Source organism: Cuculus canorus, chromosome 12 (genome assembly GCF_017976375.1).
Source record: "Cuculus canorus isolate bCucCan1 chromosome 12, bCucCan1.pri, whole genome shotgun sequence".
Classification (NCBI taxonomy): domain Eukaryota; kingdom Metazoa; phylum Chordata; class Aves; order Cuculiformes; family Cuculidae; genus Cuculus; species Cuculus canorus.
In genome coordinates this window covers 9366290-9380571 of record NC_071412.1, presented here as the reverse complement: position 1 = coordinate 9380571, position 14282 = coordinate 9366290, and the positions used below count along the sequence as shown (strand labels likewise).

Here is a 14282-nt window from a genome sequence, read left to right as displayed (position 1 = left end):
CAAAAATTGCAGTTCATATCAGTTCTGATATTTTCACTGACTAAAAAGCTGTAATATCATACAAATTACAATTTCTTCTCTGCTTGCGGTGGAATGTCTGCATTACATCTATTTTTAGAGTTCCAGCTGTACATTAAAATAATTTGACCTAAAAGTTCTTGGGAACACTGACTTCTCAGAAGCATTATGACCTATGAAAACCTGTAAGAGTTAAATAGAAAAACAACGAACCTTGAAAGAGGAAGTTGGACAGGAAGAGTTGGTTTCTGCTGCTGTCTGGGCTGTCAGGAGGGAGAGTGGCTTCAACTTCTTTCCAGTAGGCGTTACTTTTCTCCAAACATTCAGAAACCATTGTTTCCTAGGATGAATCACAGAATAAAGCGTATCTGAGTGTACTAATTGCAACGGCTCTTTTTTAAAATGCTGTAAGCAGTTATGTAGCAAAACCTTAAAAATAAAAGGATCTTTGGAGTATTAACTGTAGGGGATGCTGATAGAAGTTTGTGAATTTAGCCATGCCTGACATATACTGTGTGCTATTCAGGTATTAGTCAGCAATCTCTTGAAATCAGTAGCATGCATTGATTCACATTTGTCAAGTTTAAAACATGCCATGTCTCTGTCGATTAGATAAAAAAAATGCTCATGCTTTTCATTTTGGTAGAGAGTTCTGGGAAATGACGACAAAAAAATTAGCATGAGTAATTTTTCCTTGACTTGCACAGTTGTTAGGCAGTGCTATACTACCTACAGCATTTCAATGTATACAGTATGAGCTGTAAGGTTTGGAAAGGGCTAGGTGACAGGGAGTATTTATGACCTGTAGAGCAGGAGGAGCTCAAACACGTTAAAACTTTCTGTCTGGGAAACCTTTGCAGCACTTTGTTTACCGAAGTACTACATAGCAACACTGACATATGTTAAAATTCACTTTTTCTGTATCCCAAACGTCACAGTGTAGTTTATTTACCACCCTCTGCCTCTTAAATTGGTAGTCTTGTATTGACTTGTGACTTTTACAATATTAATCCCACCCTTTCCTGCCTGTAATTTTTTTTAGCTTTTTTTTTTTTCTTAGCAGTGGAAGCTGGTGTAGGGCAAGATGAAAGCAAGTAGCAAAGTAGCTAAAATCATCTGCAAGGAAGTTAGCAGCAATTGTCCCGCCCTCTCCCTTTTGCTCAACTCCTCTCTTGACTGCCATCCCCCCCAGCCATCCGTGCTGGCAGCTCTTGGCCATCACGATGGGCTAATGCTGGTGGGAGCAGCCCTCCTGCTTCTGGGGGAAGGATGTCGATAAAGTGGAGTAAATTTGCTGAAGTACCTCAAGTAACAGTGAAGCTTGTAGGACTTAAGCATTGGGAGGTAAGAGCTTTGTGGTTATTTTGGAGCGGGAGCTGCTGCTGCAGCGCACGTTCTGTTGTTTTGGACCCTATGAGCGAGTTGTGGTACCTATAGTGTCTGTTCGTGCACGTCAGTGCAGGTTCAGCTGTGAAGCCATGCTTCAAGTCACGCTAGCAGCTCCGATAGCGCAGGAAAATGGGTTTGGTTTTACAATCCTTTTATTAAACAAAAAAACCTTCTAATAACTGTCCCAGCCAAAAAAATATTCAAATTTAAATTGTATTTTGAGACCTTGTATTTCAGCAGTATGGCTGGCTGGTTTGCTGTTTCCTCCTTGAAAGTGGTGCACCCGTTTCCTGTTTTTCCTGGGGTCGTTCAGCTTTAATTAAAATACTTTTTACAGTGATTTTTATGAAGACAAGGCATTATTCTAGACTCTAGAATTACTGGGCTTTGCAGTATACATCAGGTATATTTAAAGTGTAGGATGGTGAATCTCCTTTCAGCGTTTTAAGCATGAGATTTGCAAGATGTGCCTTGAGTGCAGGGTGATCTTTTGTACTGGAGCTTCTCAAGTCCTGGCAATAGAGCAAAACTCCAGGCATTAACTTGGTACTGTTGGCCAAGAACTAAACTGCGGAGTTTTAGTTCTTCAATCCTGCCAGGCTGGACACAGTTAAAGGTAAGCAGGTCAGTGGATGGAGAATGGGGTTATGGAGGTTTATGTGAGGTGGTGAACTGAGCTCATGGCTCAGAGGAAGTGGAGATGTCTGCAAAGCAGAATCTTCCTGGCAGGTTTTCTGCTTCAGACAGGATTATTCCATATGGTAATGCTCCTGGTTTTGCTTATTTGCAGAACAAAATAGCGTTTGGAGCCAGTAAAGAGACCTTCTGTTTATGAGGTTTTCAGGGACAGACTCTGACACTGGCACTTCGCCCGGAGTGTGTGGGGAGAGGGGAGATCTTAGGCTAAGTTACTAATTATTTGAGTGTGTCATCAAAGACTCAAAAGTTTCCCTGCCGGTGACTGCAGAGCTCAATACCTCTTTTAACCGCTTCATGGCAGTTGCTCACATGGGCTGCTCTGCAGCTCTCTGATATTTAGGCTGTGACAGTATTTAGCTAAGGGCACATGGCATGTAAATAACCAAACTCAAAGATAAGCTTACAGAAGCCTTTACCAATTTCTGGTTAAGCTTCTCGTTCAGATGCCAGGAAGTCTGCACTAACAGTTAAAATACTGATCGGGAGTTTAATTTTGTAAAATTTTAATAAGAGTGGAAAGACAAGGAGTTGCTGTTATTCAGTTTTGGAGTTTTTCTATCGACTTTCCTTTGAAAATTGTTTGGGAGAATTTCAAATCCACAGAAGGCTGCAGAGAGTAACGTTTCAAATTTTTAGTACTTACCATTTTCTGTCTCAGGTAGCAATAGAAAGGTAAGCAAAAACTCTGCAAAATTGGAGAACCTGGCTGTGTTTATCTTCTTTCCAAAGCTGAGTACCCCAGAGTTTGAATCATGGCTTCTGGAAGGCGAGATGATCTTTATGGTGTTGCTGTTGTTCCTCAGCTTTTCTGTGGGGCTGTATTTCGAGAGTTTGTGGAAGATCCATTTCACCAAAAAGCTTTGTATAGTTACTTAGGGTTGCATAAAACTGTTGAAAAAGTGTGTAGTCAGAAGGAAAATGGAGGTGGAAATGTTCTGGCAGTGATACTGTACAGGCAGCTTGGGAGAGCTTGTGTTCTCTATTAAAAATGCAATTGCAAAGCCTAAGTCTTAGAGGTCGGCCTTAAAAATTAACTGTATTGAATATCTGATACGTGTTACATATAATGTTTGTATTTAACACAGTTCACTGAAAGTACTGAACTGATTGATGAGAGCCCAGAACTAGAAAAGAGGTTAAGTCATTAAACCGAGCAAATACAAAACAAAGATGGAAGAAAATAGCTGCTTTTTATCTCTGCTTGCGAGATGCCTGTGCAGAAGGCTCTGTGAGTCAATAGCACGTTAATCCACATCGATGGGGGCTGTAAGCTGGTTTTTTTAACAGAGAGCTGTGCAGACACATGACTATTGTTAAGGTGTGCAGTGATCGATATCGTCGTAGTGCCAAAGGCAAACACTGAAGAATTTGTAACCAGAAGATAGACCTCTGCAAAGTAACGAGGCATTTGCTCATTTTCTCTTGGCAGGAAAAAGAGAAAGATAAAGAGAAGACTAAAGAGAAGGACAAAGATTCCAAGGAGAAGGAAAAAGATAAGAAGCTGTTAAACGGACATCTCTTCACTGCAACCTCTGTTGTAGCCCAAGCAACCTGTTACCACTGTATGAAACCTTTCAATAAGGATTCGTACTACTGTGCAAGTAAGTCAGGAGTTTTTTTTCTTTCCTTCCTTTTGTTTTTCATTAAATTTGCCACAGGAAATCCAAACCTTACACTTTATTTTCCCTTTGTTTAAGGATGGGGTGGGAGGGCGACTTTGAGATAGTTATTCATGGAGCAGCATGTTGCCTTATGGAAGCTGGGCTGAAGTGAGTTGTGGCTGCAAGGAGGTGTCCTGCAGCCTCCTCATCTGTGCTTGGATATCCCAACGTCCCATGGAGTTTTCTGCCCCTGCTTGTTGGGTTATATCACTCAGCTGGAGGACTTTGGTTCTTTCAGCTGCGTGTTATGGTTTGAGGCCGAGGTTTTTCGTTAAGGTGGATGGAGGACAGGGAAAGCTGGCTTGGATCATGGCTTTTGTTTCTAATGAGGGAAGAAAATGTCCCACCTATCTGTAGTGAATTGCTGTAGTTCTCCAAAACAGTGCTTCAGTGAACCCTCAGTGAGAACAACTTGATGCAAAAGGAAATTCTCCCTTTATACATGAAATTGCATCACAGGTCAAATGGCAACTACCTGCATGCATGTGAAGTGCGTGCAAAACAACGCAGGTAATACAGGAACCACAGCAAAGGGTTTCAGTGAGACTGGTGATTTTGTTCTCTTTCTTTATCAGACGGTTTCTTGTGCATGTAGCTTGATAAGGTCAACAGCATTTGTGTGGTTGAGACCAGAATGGTTACTGGTTTACACAGCAACCCAAAGCTATTGAATATGCAGACAAAAAATGTCTTTTTCCCACTGCAGCTCAGGACTCTCCCTTCCTTGCTATTGTAATATTTTTTTACTCCACTAACTTAGAGATGAGTCAAAGTGTGACTGGGAATTTCTCCCAGGCTGGAGCAGGCGGCTGTGTCTCTGTCTGTTCCTTCTGGTAGATGACCGGTATATAAAACATCTCTGGTGAGCCAGGGAAGGAGCAGCCAGCTGAATTCCAAATGGCAGTTGTGAGTTTCCTGGAAGAGGAGAGATTTCAGCAAAGCTATTGTATGAGACACTCTCTGTGTCAGCCTGATGGGAAATGGAAATCATCAGCAACTAGAAGCTCTGAAATGCATCTTCTCCCTTTTCCTTCCCTTGACTTTCTCAACAGCTTCTGAAGCCACTTCAAAAATCAAATACATCCCAATGTAACTCTCTGTATCCTAATGAGTTAAAATAGTCCAACATTGTTGTATGTGTTGGCATAGATGTTCTTTCCTTGTTTTTCAAGGTACAACAGAAATTATTGTAAGTTTTCTGCATTAGCTGGAAAAATGAATGCCACAAGGAAAGTTTAGTCAGGGTCCAGGTTGTAAACTCACATCGGAGTGTGATCCTTTCTTCCATCACATCTTAAAGCCAACCATCAAATCCCTTTGAAATGACTGATAACCAGCAGCAGAGGCTCTGTTGTTCCTCTGCTGTTGTAGACTACTTTTTTCCTACAGAAATGGCAGTGCTTTACTGCTACATTCACTTCTCTGTCTCACCTATAGATGAGTTTTTCTTAATGCCTTTTAAAATGCTGGATGCATTTAAATCAATGTCTCAATTTTTCAGTGACACCCTAACTTCCTGAAACAGCTTGTCAATGCTGAAAGATTTAGCATGCTCTAAAACAAATAGGCGAGCAAAACATCGTAATTTTTAATAGCTCTCTGCCTGGTCTTTTTTTACTTTTTTATGATCAGTGGTGCAGAAAAGAAGCTTTCTGAGGTTTTAATTATTAATACCAGTGACACAGAGGAGTTACAGGAACTTCCTGTGTGCTGAAGAATTGGAGGAATAAATTTCCTGAAACCAGACTTTCAGTCTGAAAAATGCAAATGCTCTGTTGCTGAATGGTACATATTAAAGAGCTACCTTCAGGCTTCCTAGGCTTGAGCGTGAATTTAACGGTTCTGAGTTGTCTCACTGCCTCTTTTCATGTACGAGAAGCAGGTTCTGTCCCTCTTCCTTGTTTGAGCTGAAAAATGATACCACTTGTGGGTTTTTGCAAGAGCATGCAGGTTTCTTTTTCTGTCTCTCTTGCACAGGAAATTGTGGGGCATCAACAAATAGCAACGCCCTATGGCCTTACCTGTCCCTCTCTCAACAGATCAGAAGAATTACTGGCTTTTATTAAGTAGGGCCAAATGTAAGAAATGTTAGGAATGTTGAGCATACTTTGTCTTTCTAGCTGTGGAATTTTTTTCCACTTCATATTTCTTCTAGAAATAGTTCAGAGCCGTACATTTACAGTGTGACATACACTTGAAATATAATTCAAGATCTATGTTAAAATCCATTTTCACGAATGAGTGGAAATAACAGGTTTTCTTTAAGCTACTGAATCTCATCTGAGAGCATTTGACTTGTGGTCTTTCATCTGCCAGAAGAGTTAATACTTCAAATCCAGTCTCAATTATTATGAAAAAACAAGTTTCATTCACCTTTGGAAACTTTGATTCCCAGAAATCGGCTGACAGAGATCCTGGGCAGACTCAGGGTATTCCGAAAAAGATATGCAGCTTTTGCCCTGGGATATATGCAGCAAAGGGTGATGTTAAAGCATTGGTGCTCTTTGCTTTGGTAAATGCGCTTTTGGACCAAAACAGCAGCTTCAAGTTTTGGCTTCAGCGGGAAGTCCCTACCTTTTATGGATGCGGTCACCTTGCCAATGCTTTTGGTACTTTTTCTGATAATCCTGTAGTACTTGGTTCCTGCCTGGTACATCTCTGTTATGGTATCCCTCTGTTTATATTTACTAAATTTCCTGTCTTTTTCCTATCTTTTCATTCTCATAATGCTTGCCTTGATAAGAACAGTATTTGTGTTTTCAGAGAAAATATTTGCCCTATAACTGGTCTCTGTTACCTGCTTTCTACCTTACCTTTCTTACAGAGAAATAACCCCATCTTTGTCCATTTTTTTAGGACCCTGATGACTCAGTCTTGCATTGATTTTTAAACGTAATTTCCTTTTTAAATTCCATGAGGAAACCATGTTAACAAACAAAGGGCTAATTATCTGGGAGAGCAACCTGTCTCTCTGTATCTATAGTTACTCATGTAAACCACAATGATGCCTGAAAAGTGTGACTCTCCGTTGTGCAAGAGAACAGTTCAGATAGCAAACAGCAAAAACTGGCCTGCTTCCTGTGGGTGTTTTTTTGTTAAATTATTTGTTTTTATTTTACTTTTGACAGACTGCAATGCAATTGTTCACAAAGGCTGTAAGGAGAGTTTTGCTTCTTGTGCAAAGGTCAAAATGAAGGTAAGACATTTCATCTCCTCTGCTAAATAAAGAAAAAAAGTTTAAACGATGTAGATATAGAATATCTTCTACTGTATGTCCTGAAGTTTCCAGCTTATTAGAAAGAACTTCAGCCCCTCTGCGATAGTGAATGATTTCTCTCCTCTGAAATTCCCCAGAACCTCATGTTAATACAGTAGTTGTGTCTGGGACTCTGAATGCTCCGAATCAACTCCACAGGGTGTTTGCTGGCAGCAAATTTCCTGCATTGTTCTCTGCAGTACACAGGGACCTTTTGATGAGATGGTCTGTCCTGTGCTCTGGGCTGTTCTCAGGCTGCTGCCATAAGGAGAGAAGACAGCATACCTTGTAGAGAGCAGCACGTCTGGGGAAAAGGATTGATAGAGAAGCTGTAACAGTGCCCCAAAACTGAGACTAAATATTTCTGGAGCAAACACTTTCTTCTGTACAGTTAATGTATATGAGCATATGATTAAAACCAAACAAAAAACACAACCCCCCCCACCTTACTGGCAAAATTCAGGGGTGTTCAGTGCTCTTAAATGCCATATCTCTTAATTCTCAAATGCTGCATCCTATAATGCAGCATCGTGTATAATGAAAACTCTTATTTATATAAATGTTGTTTATGTAAGGAATGCACAGAATTCCTGCCTTCCCCAAATACTGGGAACCTCTTTTGCAGTATGGTTCTCTAAGCTAGTTAATGTTTGTACAATTACGATTTTCATTTCAATATTTTCAGGGCTTTATTTTCTTATTTTCCTATTTATGGTGCATTTCTCCATCTGTTATTTTGCCCGTTTCATTGACAGCAGCTGAGGGATGCTGGTACATTGTGTGTGCGTGTGCATACATATACATCAAAAATCCACATACCGCCAAGAACTGATCTGTTCTCAGGGGATTTATTTTACATATATGGCACAGCCTGATGGGAGAAGGGAGGAAGAAATTACAGTGAATTTCATTTTTCTTCCAGCCACAGAGAGGGATGTTGCAGGCACATGATACCTCTTCATTACCCACTGTAACCATGAGAAACAAAAGTAAGAAATCTTCCTTTCCTTCTGCTTTGGTGATGGTCTGCATCTACTGTTCTTCACTGTTCTGACAACTGATACTTGATGGTATAAAAGATAAACATTTATCAAAACAGGGATGAGAGCATCTGCTGTGCATAATAAGCAATGTTTAGGATTTCAGAGTTGTACTGAAGTTGTACAGAGTTCATCCTCTTCTGCAGTGTCCATGTAGCTTTCAGCAAATGTCCAGTCATTTCAGATTTAGAATAACCAGTTGACTGCTGTAGCTTTCTGAAGGCCTACAGCTGATAAGTCCACAAAACCTGGAAGACAAGGCTATGTCCATAGGTATCTGACATGGGAAAGAATCCAACTATGAGTATTATATTAAGAGAAATTGTTAACTTTACAAGTGGAGAGGATGCTTTTCAAAATACATGTGGTTTTTTTTAATTAAATAGTCTTATGCTTTGAGGTATTTAAACCAGAAAGTTTAATTTTGAATAAGAACAATACTGACAAACTTCTGGCTGTGCTGAGACATACGCTGCACTGCAGAGCTACCCATTGTGACCGAGGGCAAGGAATAGGGATGAAGTAGTTCACACAGGTTTTGTAGTGCCATGATTATATAAACATATTTAGTAATAGCTTGGAGATCACTGTATGGAACCGCACTGTATGATGCAGATGTACCCAGTGTGATATTTATCATGAATTGCAGAGGTATTACTCCCCAAATTAGAAATGTATCTGAAGAAGGGAAAATCTGGAGTTAATATGAAATATTAGTTAAAAGTATGTGATAGTATAATGAGATAAGGATCAGCATTTCTCCTTGATATATATTGATAGAGAAGAAATTTGTCCAGAGGCAGGTAGATGTATACAATTATAGGCCCTGAGAAATTAAAAAGCAATGTAGTAGATTTCTACATGTGTTTATTTATCAAATATAATGAAGTTCAGTTTCCCAGGAGAATGTTTCTGGACTTTCAGATCTCTCCCAGCTCTTTTCAGCATAGTGCGATGCAGTCAGTTCTGCACAGGGGTCGATGCTCTTTCCTGTGTACGGCTGTTTCTAACAGCTCTAAGATCTGCTGGTGACAACTCTAGAAAGAAAAGGAAGTGACTTTTAGAGCCTGTTTTCTTTCAATCATCATCACAGTTAACACCACAGCTGCATGAGCTGACTTTTCTCTGACGGTTCCCTTCCAGGCTCACAACCGAAGGAGCGCCCTCGCTCTGCAATACTTGCTCCTGACGAAAACACCGTAACCTCAATATTCAATAATAGGAGATCACAACAGACTGCAGCACTTTCAAAAAGTGTCTCAATACAGAACATTGCAGGGTAAGGTTTCTCCGCACACGTGTGAGTGTATGTGCATTATCTGACGCTGCAAGCAAGGTGAGATAGCCTTAAAAATAAATTTGTGTACTGTGGTTAGTGTTAAAGGTACAAAAGAGAATCACAAACCCAGAAATACCTGTGTTACATATGATACCATCAGTTATCTTCTGCACAGTCAGGTTGTCTCAGTTAGTTTAGCCACGGGATGAGTTCAGAGGCATCTGAGTCCATCTGATAATATTCAAGGCTACTTCATAGCGATACTCTAGACTCCAGGAGGAAATTCCCTTGCCATGAGCTGGGTAACGTGCAAGCAAACATTTGCAGCTCAGGTGTAGCATTAACTTCCATGTCCATAATGATAAGAGTGGAAGCACGGAACCGCATTCTTCATGTTTAGGACTGTATCGTACATCATTAATTACAGAAAATCATAGAAGGAAATCTAATTTATGGTTCTTACACTACTTGCATATTGAGCAGTTCTACACACAGAGCAATAGCATGGACTGTCACGTTCTGAACAGTTTGTATGCCCTAGCTGTTCATGGTGAAATTTATTTCAGTCTATTTTTCTGATCTTTCTCAGAGCTAACGATAAAGGTGCTTGGATAGCCTTTTGTGTTGCATTTTTGCACTGCTTGTACCAAGGATAATGTAAAGGAGTTATCCAAACCATAAAACTTCAGGTGTGATTCTTTGAAGAAGCACCGTCACTCAGAACTGTAGGTCTTACAGCTTGTTGAGCCCCAACAGGTAGTTGTTAGAAAGCAATTAAAAGGGGTACATTTCTGTACATAACCATGCAACGCATGCTTTGGTTTCCAATTCATATTTAAAATGCGTTTCTTCTGTGTATTTAAAAGTACATTTGGCTGTTTTTTTAAATGTCATAAACTGTATTCTGTGTTCTGTTTTTCTGCAGAGTTGGGAATGATGACAACTTAATACACACTTGGAAATTCCTGTCGCAGTCAACAGACTCTTTACATAAAATTAGCCGGGTGAATGAATCTATGGAGTCACTGGTCGACGAAGGTAAGAGATGCTCGTGGCATTTATAGCAAAAGGAAGGTCTCAGTGCTGCCTTCCAGAAATAGAAAAGTCCATTTGGGCATTTCAGTAAGCATTTTCCTTTCTAATGGACAATTGAAGTGCATTTACTTTAGCCTTAGAATGTTACTATGAGAAACTGCAACAAAGCCCCACGTAGTAATTTCTTCAGCTTGTTGAAGTGCAGCTAAACATTTAGAAGGTTTCAGTTGCAGTTGAGTTATATGGGCTCAGGGCAAACATTTGCTCTTCTGTTCCCTACTTGTGGCCCATTTATGCAGCCACAGATTTTGCCACTCTGTCATCTTTTTCATGATGATGTCTTTCATTTTGCATTTTTGCCAGAGTGGAGATGGAAGAAACATATCGCTTAGCTTTGTGGGTTTGAAAGTGAAGTCAGTTAAATTAATTTCTTAAGTTTAAATATTTTTATATGCTGCTTTTTTTAGGATGCAATCAGTATTTTTACATTTTAGCCAATATTTACCTGAAAAGAGCAGTGGTCTTAATTTGCTAAGGACTAAACAAGGGCATGCTTACGGTGATAAGAGAAAATTTCCTGGTTCCTGCACAAATGAGCAATTTTTCTTGAAGATATATTTGTGTAATGTATGTAGCATTCTGCCTGCATCAGTTCTGCCTTTCCAAGCTTGAAAACGGAGACTTCACATAAGTCTAAATTCCTTTGATTCAGTGATGTAAATGAAGGAAGATGAATTGGGTGTTGTGTTTTCCTATTTATCTACAGTGTTGCATTGCAGATAAAGAATCTGTTGTCTTTTTATCTAAGCAAGAATTAGGTCTCTATGTGAAAATGGTGAATTAATTTTGTGCAATTAGCATATAACCTTTAAAATTGCTTTTGACAACCTGGTCCTCATGTGGTATAATTCCATATGATCATTTTTGTGTCCACAAAGGAGAATATGTGTTATGGCTGTTGTATAACAGAAAAAGTCCAGACTTAAATGAACAGACAGGAATCTTAAGTGAGACAAGTTACCTACCTCTTACCAGCACTTACATTGCTTTGTGAAGGTGCGGACATGAATGAAGGACAGCTGATGGGAGATCTGGAATTAGATTCCAAGCAGCTGGAGGCAGAGTCCTGGAGCCAAGTAGTGGACAGCAAGTTCCTACAGCAGCAAAACAAAGATGTTGTCAAACGGCAAGATGTCATTTATGGTGAGATACCTGCACCTTAATATTTCACTCACTATGGATAGCTTCTTAGTGTACTCTCATGCGTGGATTTAGGAAGCTTTAGGTCAGTGAACAAGAACATTGACTTGCTTTTCTCAGAAGCCAAAGTTCCAGTCTTGCGGTTCTTAGAGATGTAATGTGTTCTGTGAAAGCTTTCTTTCTGCGTTCACGTATCTAGAAGCCATCAAAAAACCCAGAAACCGCCTCTCTTCATTTGTCTGCTGATTATATTTCAACCCTGTCAGCAGCTAGATAGGAAGTCTTCTCCTGCCAGATGCAAAAGCTATCCTGTATGGCGAAAGTGCACTTGAGGCTGGCGGTGAGGTGTTAGGAAGGAGCAGATAACAGTACTGAAGGTTCAGATGCCAGCAGTAATGTGCAAAGCTCTTTATTGTGGGACTCCTCTGCTCCCCTGTTTCTCCCGCACATGAATCTACCGAGTGATGTTTCAATACCTGATGTGAAATTTTCTGAAGCCACTTAGAAAAGCCAAATTATGGGAGAGCTTTCTAATGGCAGCTTTTCTTTGTACCGTACCCCCGTTTACTCTACAGTGACCTTTGTTTTGACCTTGTCCTCATCCTATACAGAGCTAATGCAGACAGAAATGCATCATGTCCGCACCCTGAAGATCATGAACGATGTATACAGTGCAGGGATGTTAAAGGAACTGCAGTATGATCAACAAGTGGTGGACAAGATTTTTCCCTGCCTGGAAAACTTGCTGCACATCCACAGTCACTTCTTCCAGCGGATTCTGGAAAGGAAGAAGGAGTCATTGGCAGACAAAAGTGAAAAGAACTTTGTTATCAAGAGAATAGGTGACATCTTAGTGAATCAAGTAAGCACTGGAAAATGTTTGCACTTCTAAGAGCACAGCTGGAAATGCATTCTTCTTTCCCTCCTGTTTTTTGCCTGTTAGATAATTACAGTTGATGGCACCTTTACTCTTCACACACATAAAATTCTCCACCTCTGCTTTTTGAGGCACGTTTTGATCACTCAGGGGAAGGCCTAGTGATGAAAAATATTTTTGTTTATTTGGTGGGAGAGAGCATTTCCTGACAGACACAGACCGATTTGACTGTAGCCTGGAGGGCAGGCAGTATCCCTCAGCAAAATATGCCCTTTATGTTTCTTGGCTGAGTTACTGACCTGCAATTTAACTTTGTGTGGCTCATTTTACTTTTCTCTGACTGCGCTTTCTCCCTTCCTCTTTTCATCTGTCTTGACTTTTTTATTGTTGGCTTTTAAGCCCTGTGAGGTAGAATCCTTAACTTTGCATTGTGTGAAGATAGTGAAGTCTCAAACTCAGCTCTTTACTTTCTAGAGATCTAATTGCCTGATTTAGGATGTTTTGGGCTGATTTGATTTCATGAAGTTCTTTTGAGAGACTGACAGACACTGCTGTGCTATAACACCGGGAGTTCATTGTGAATTGGACCTCTCTGTCTTGTATCTTGCAGTTCTCTGGTGAGAGTGCTGAGCGAATGAAGAAAACATACGGGAAATTCTGTGGGCATCACAATGAGGCAGTAAATAACTTCAAAGATTTGTACTCAAAGGACAAGCGATTTCAGGCATTTGTCAAGGTAGGGCCTGGTAGAACATAGTCGATGGGAAAAGTATGTGCTTTCTGCACTCTGAGCATTTTACTACAGAACTGAAATTTTGATCTTTGTTCTTTAGAAAAAAATGAGCAGCTCCCTGGTGAGGCGTCTTGGGATTTCTGAATGTATCTTGTTGGTAACACAGAGAATCACAAAGTACCCAGTCCTTTTACAAAGGATACTGCAGTACACCAAAGGTAGGGACCAGTTCCTCTATTCTAAGGGCGTTAGTTGTTCCTCCAGTGTAAATTTCTTGGATCTTTTCCAGCTGAAGCAGATTTTCTTAGAATAGAGCAACTAATCCAATCATTATTGTCTCGCACTGCTGTAACAAGATGATTCAGTTTTATATCTCCATTTAGGATTAGTTATCTGGGTGCCTTGATTTAGTTGCTATAAGTCTCTCTGTCTAGCTAATTATGGAGCAGCATGTTTAGACTCCGCAGTTTCCCAGCTTGCTTTTTTTGATAATGGCTAAAATATGCGGTTAATTTGTGCATTCCATCTGTACTGTCTCATATACAAAGTACATTGGAATAGTCCCCAACCTTAAATGTATACGTGAAAAGTTTTGTGAAATTCTCCTTACGGGGGAAAAATGCAACCTGTCTTAGGAAAGTATTATAAAGTTATAATGCGGGAAATTGGAAGGGAGAAGAAGGAAGGAAGTAAAATCAGGAAGTTAAAAGTCCACGAGGATGAAGTGAAATCGAGATGTTTGTCTTTCTGTTCAAAGAAAATGAAGCAGAACACGAAGACTTGACTCAGTCATTAAACCTCGTTAAAGATGTGATTGCTGCAGTCAATAGCAAGGTCAGCAATTATGAAAAGAAAATGCGTCTTGGTGAGATTTACAACCGGACAGATAGCAAGTCAATCATGAGGATGAAGAGTGGCCAGATGTTTGCAAGAGAGGACTTGAGGCATCGGAAACTCATCCGAGATGGGCCTGTTTCACTGAAAAATGCAGCTGGACGGTTAAAAGGTAAGACTATCCTGCCTTCCGTTGGGGGAGAATACAGCTCAGCCTCTCTGGATGACACCTCAGATTGCTGTTTCCAGCCTTTATTTGTT

The 14282-nt window shown here is 40.2% G+C and overlaps 1 protein-coding gene across 2 annotated transcripts in view; it reads left to right on the top strand.

Moving 5' to 3' along the window:
- AKAP13 (A-kinase anchoring protein 13) overlaps positions 1-14282 on the top strand; it is a 77143-nt gene that overhangs the window by 44032 nt on the left and 18829 nt on the right. For both annotated transcript variants that reach the window (XM_054077398.1, XM_054077399.1), the window contains 10 exons: positions 3536-3707; positions 6896-6963; positions 7946-8012; positions 9207-9342; positions 10268-10380; positions 11434-11580; positions 12189-12439; positions 13065-13190; positions 13288-13405; positions 13945-14193. In XM_054077398.1, coding sequence (XP_053933373.1) covers positions 3536-3707; positions 6896-6963; positions 7946-8012; positions 9207-9342; positions 10268-10380; positions 11434-11580; positions 12189-12439; positions 13065-13190; positions 13288-13405; positions 13945-14193 — 1447 coding nt within the window. The remainder of the gene's footprint in view (positions 1-3535; positions 3708-6895; positions 6964-7945; positions 8013-9206; positions 9343-10267; positions 10381-11433; positions 11581-12188; positions 12440-13064; positions 13191-13287; positions 13406-13944; positions 14194-14282) is intronic.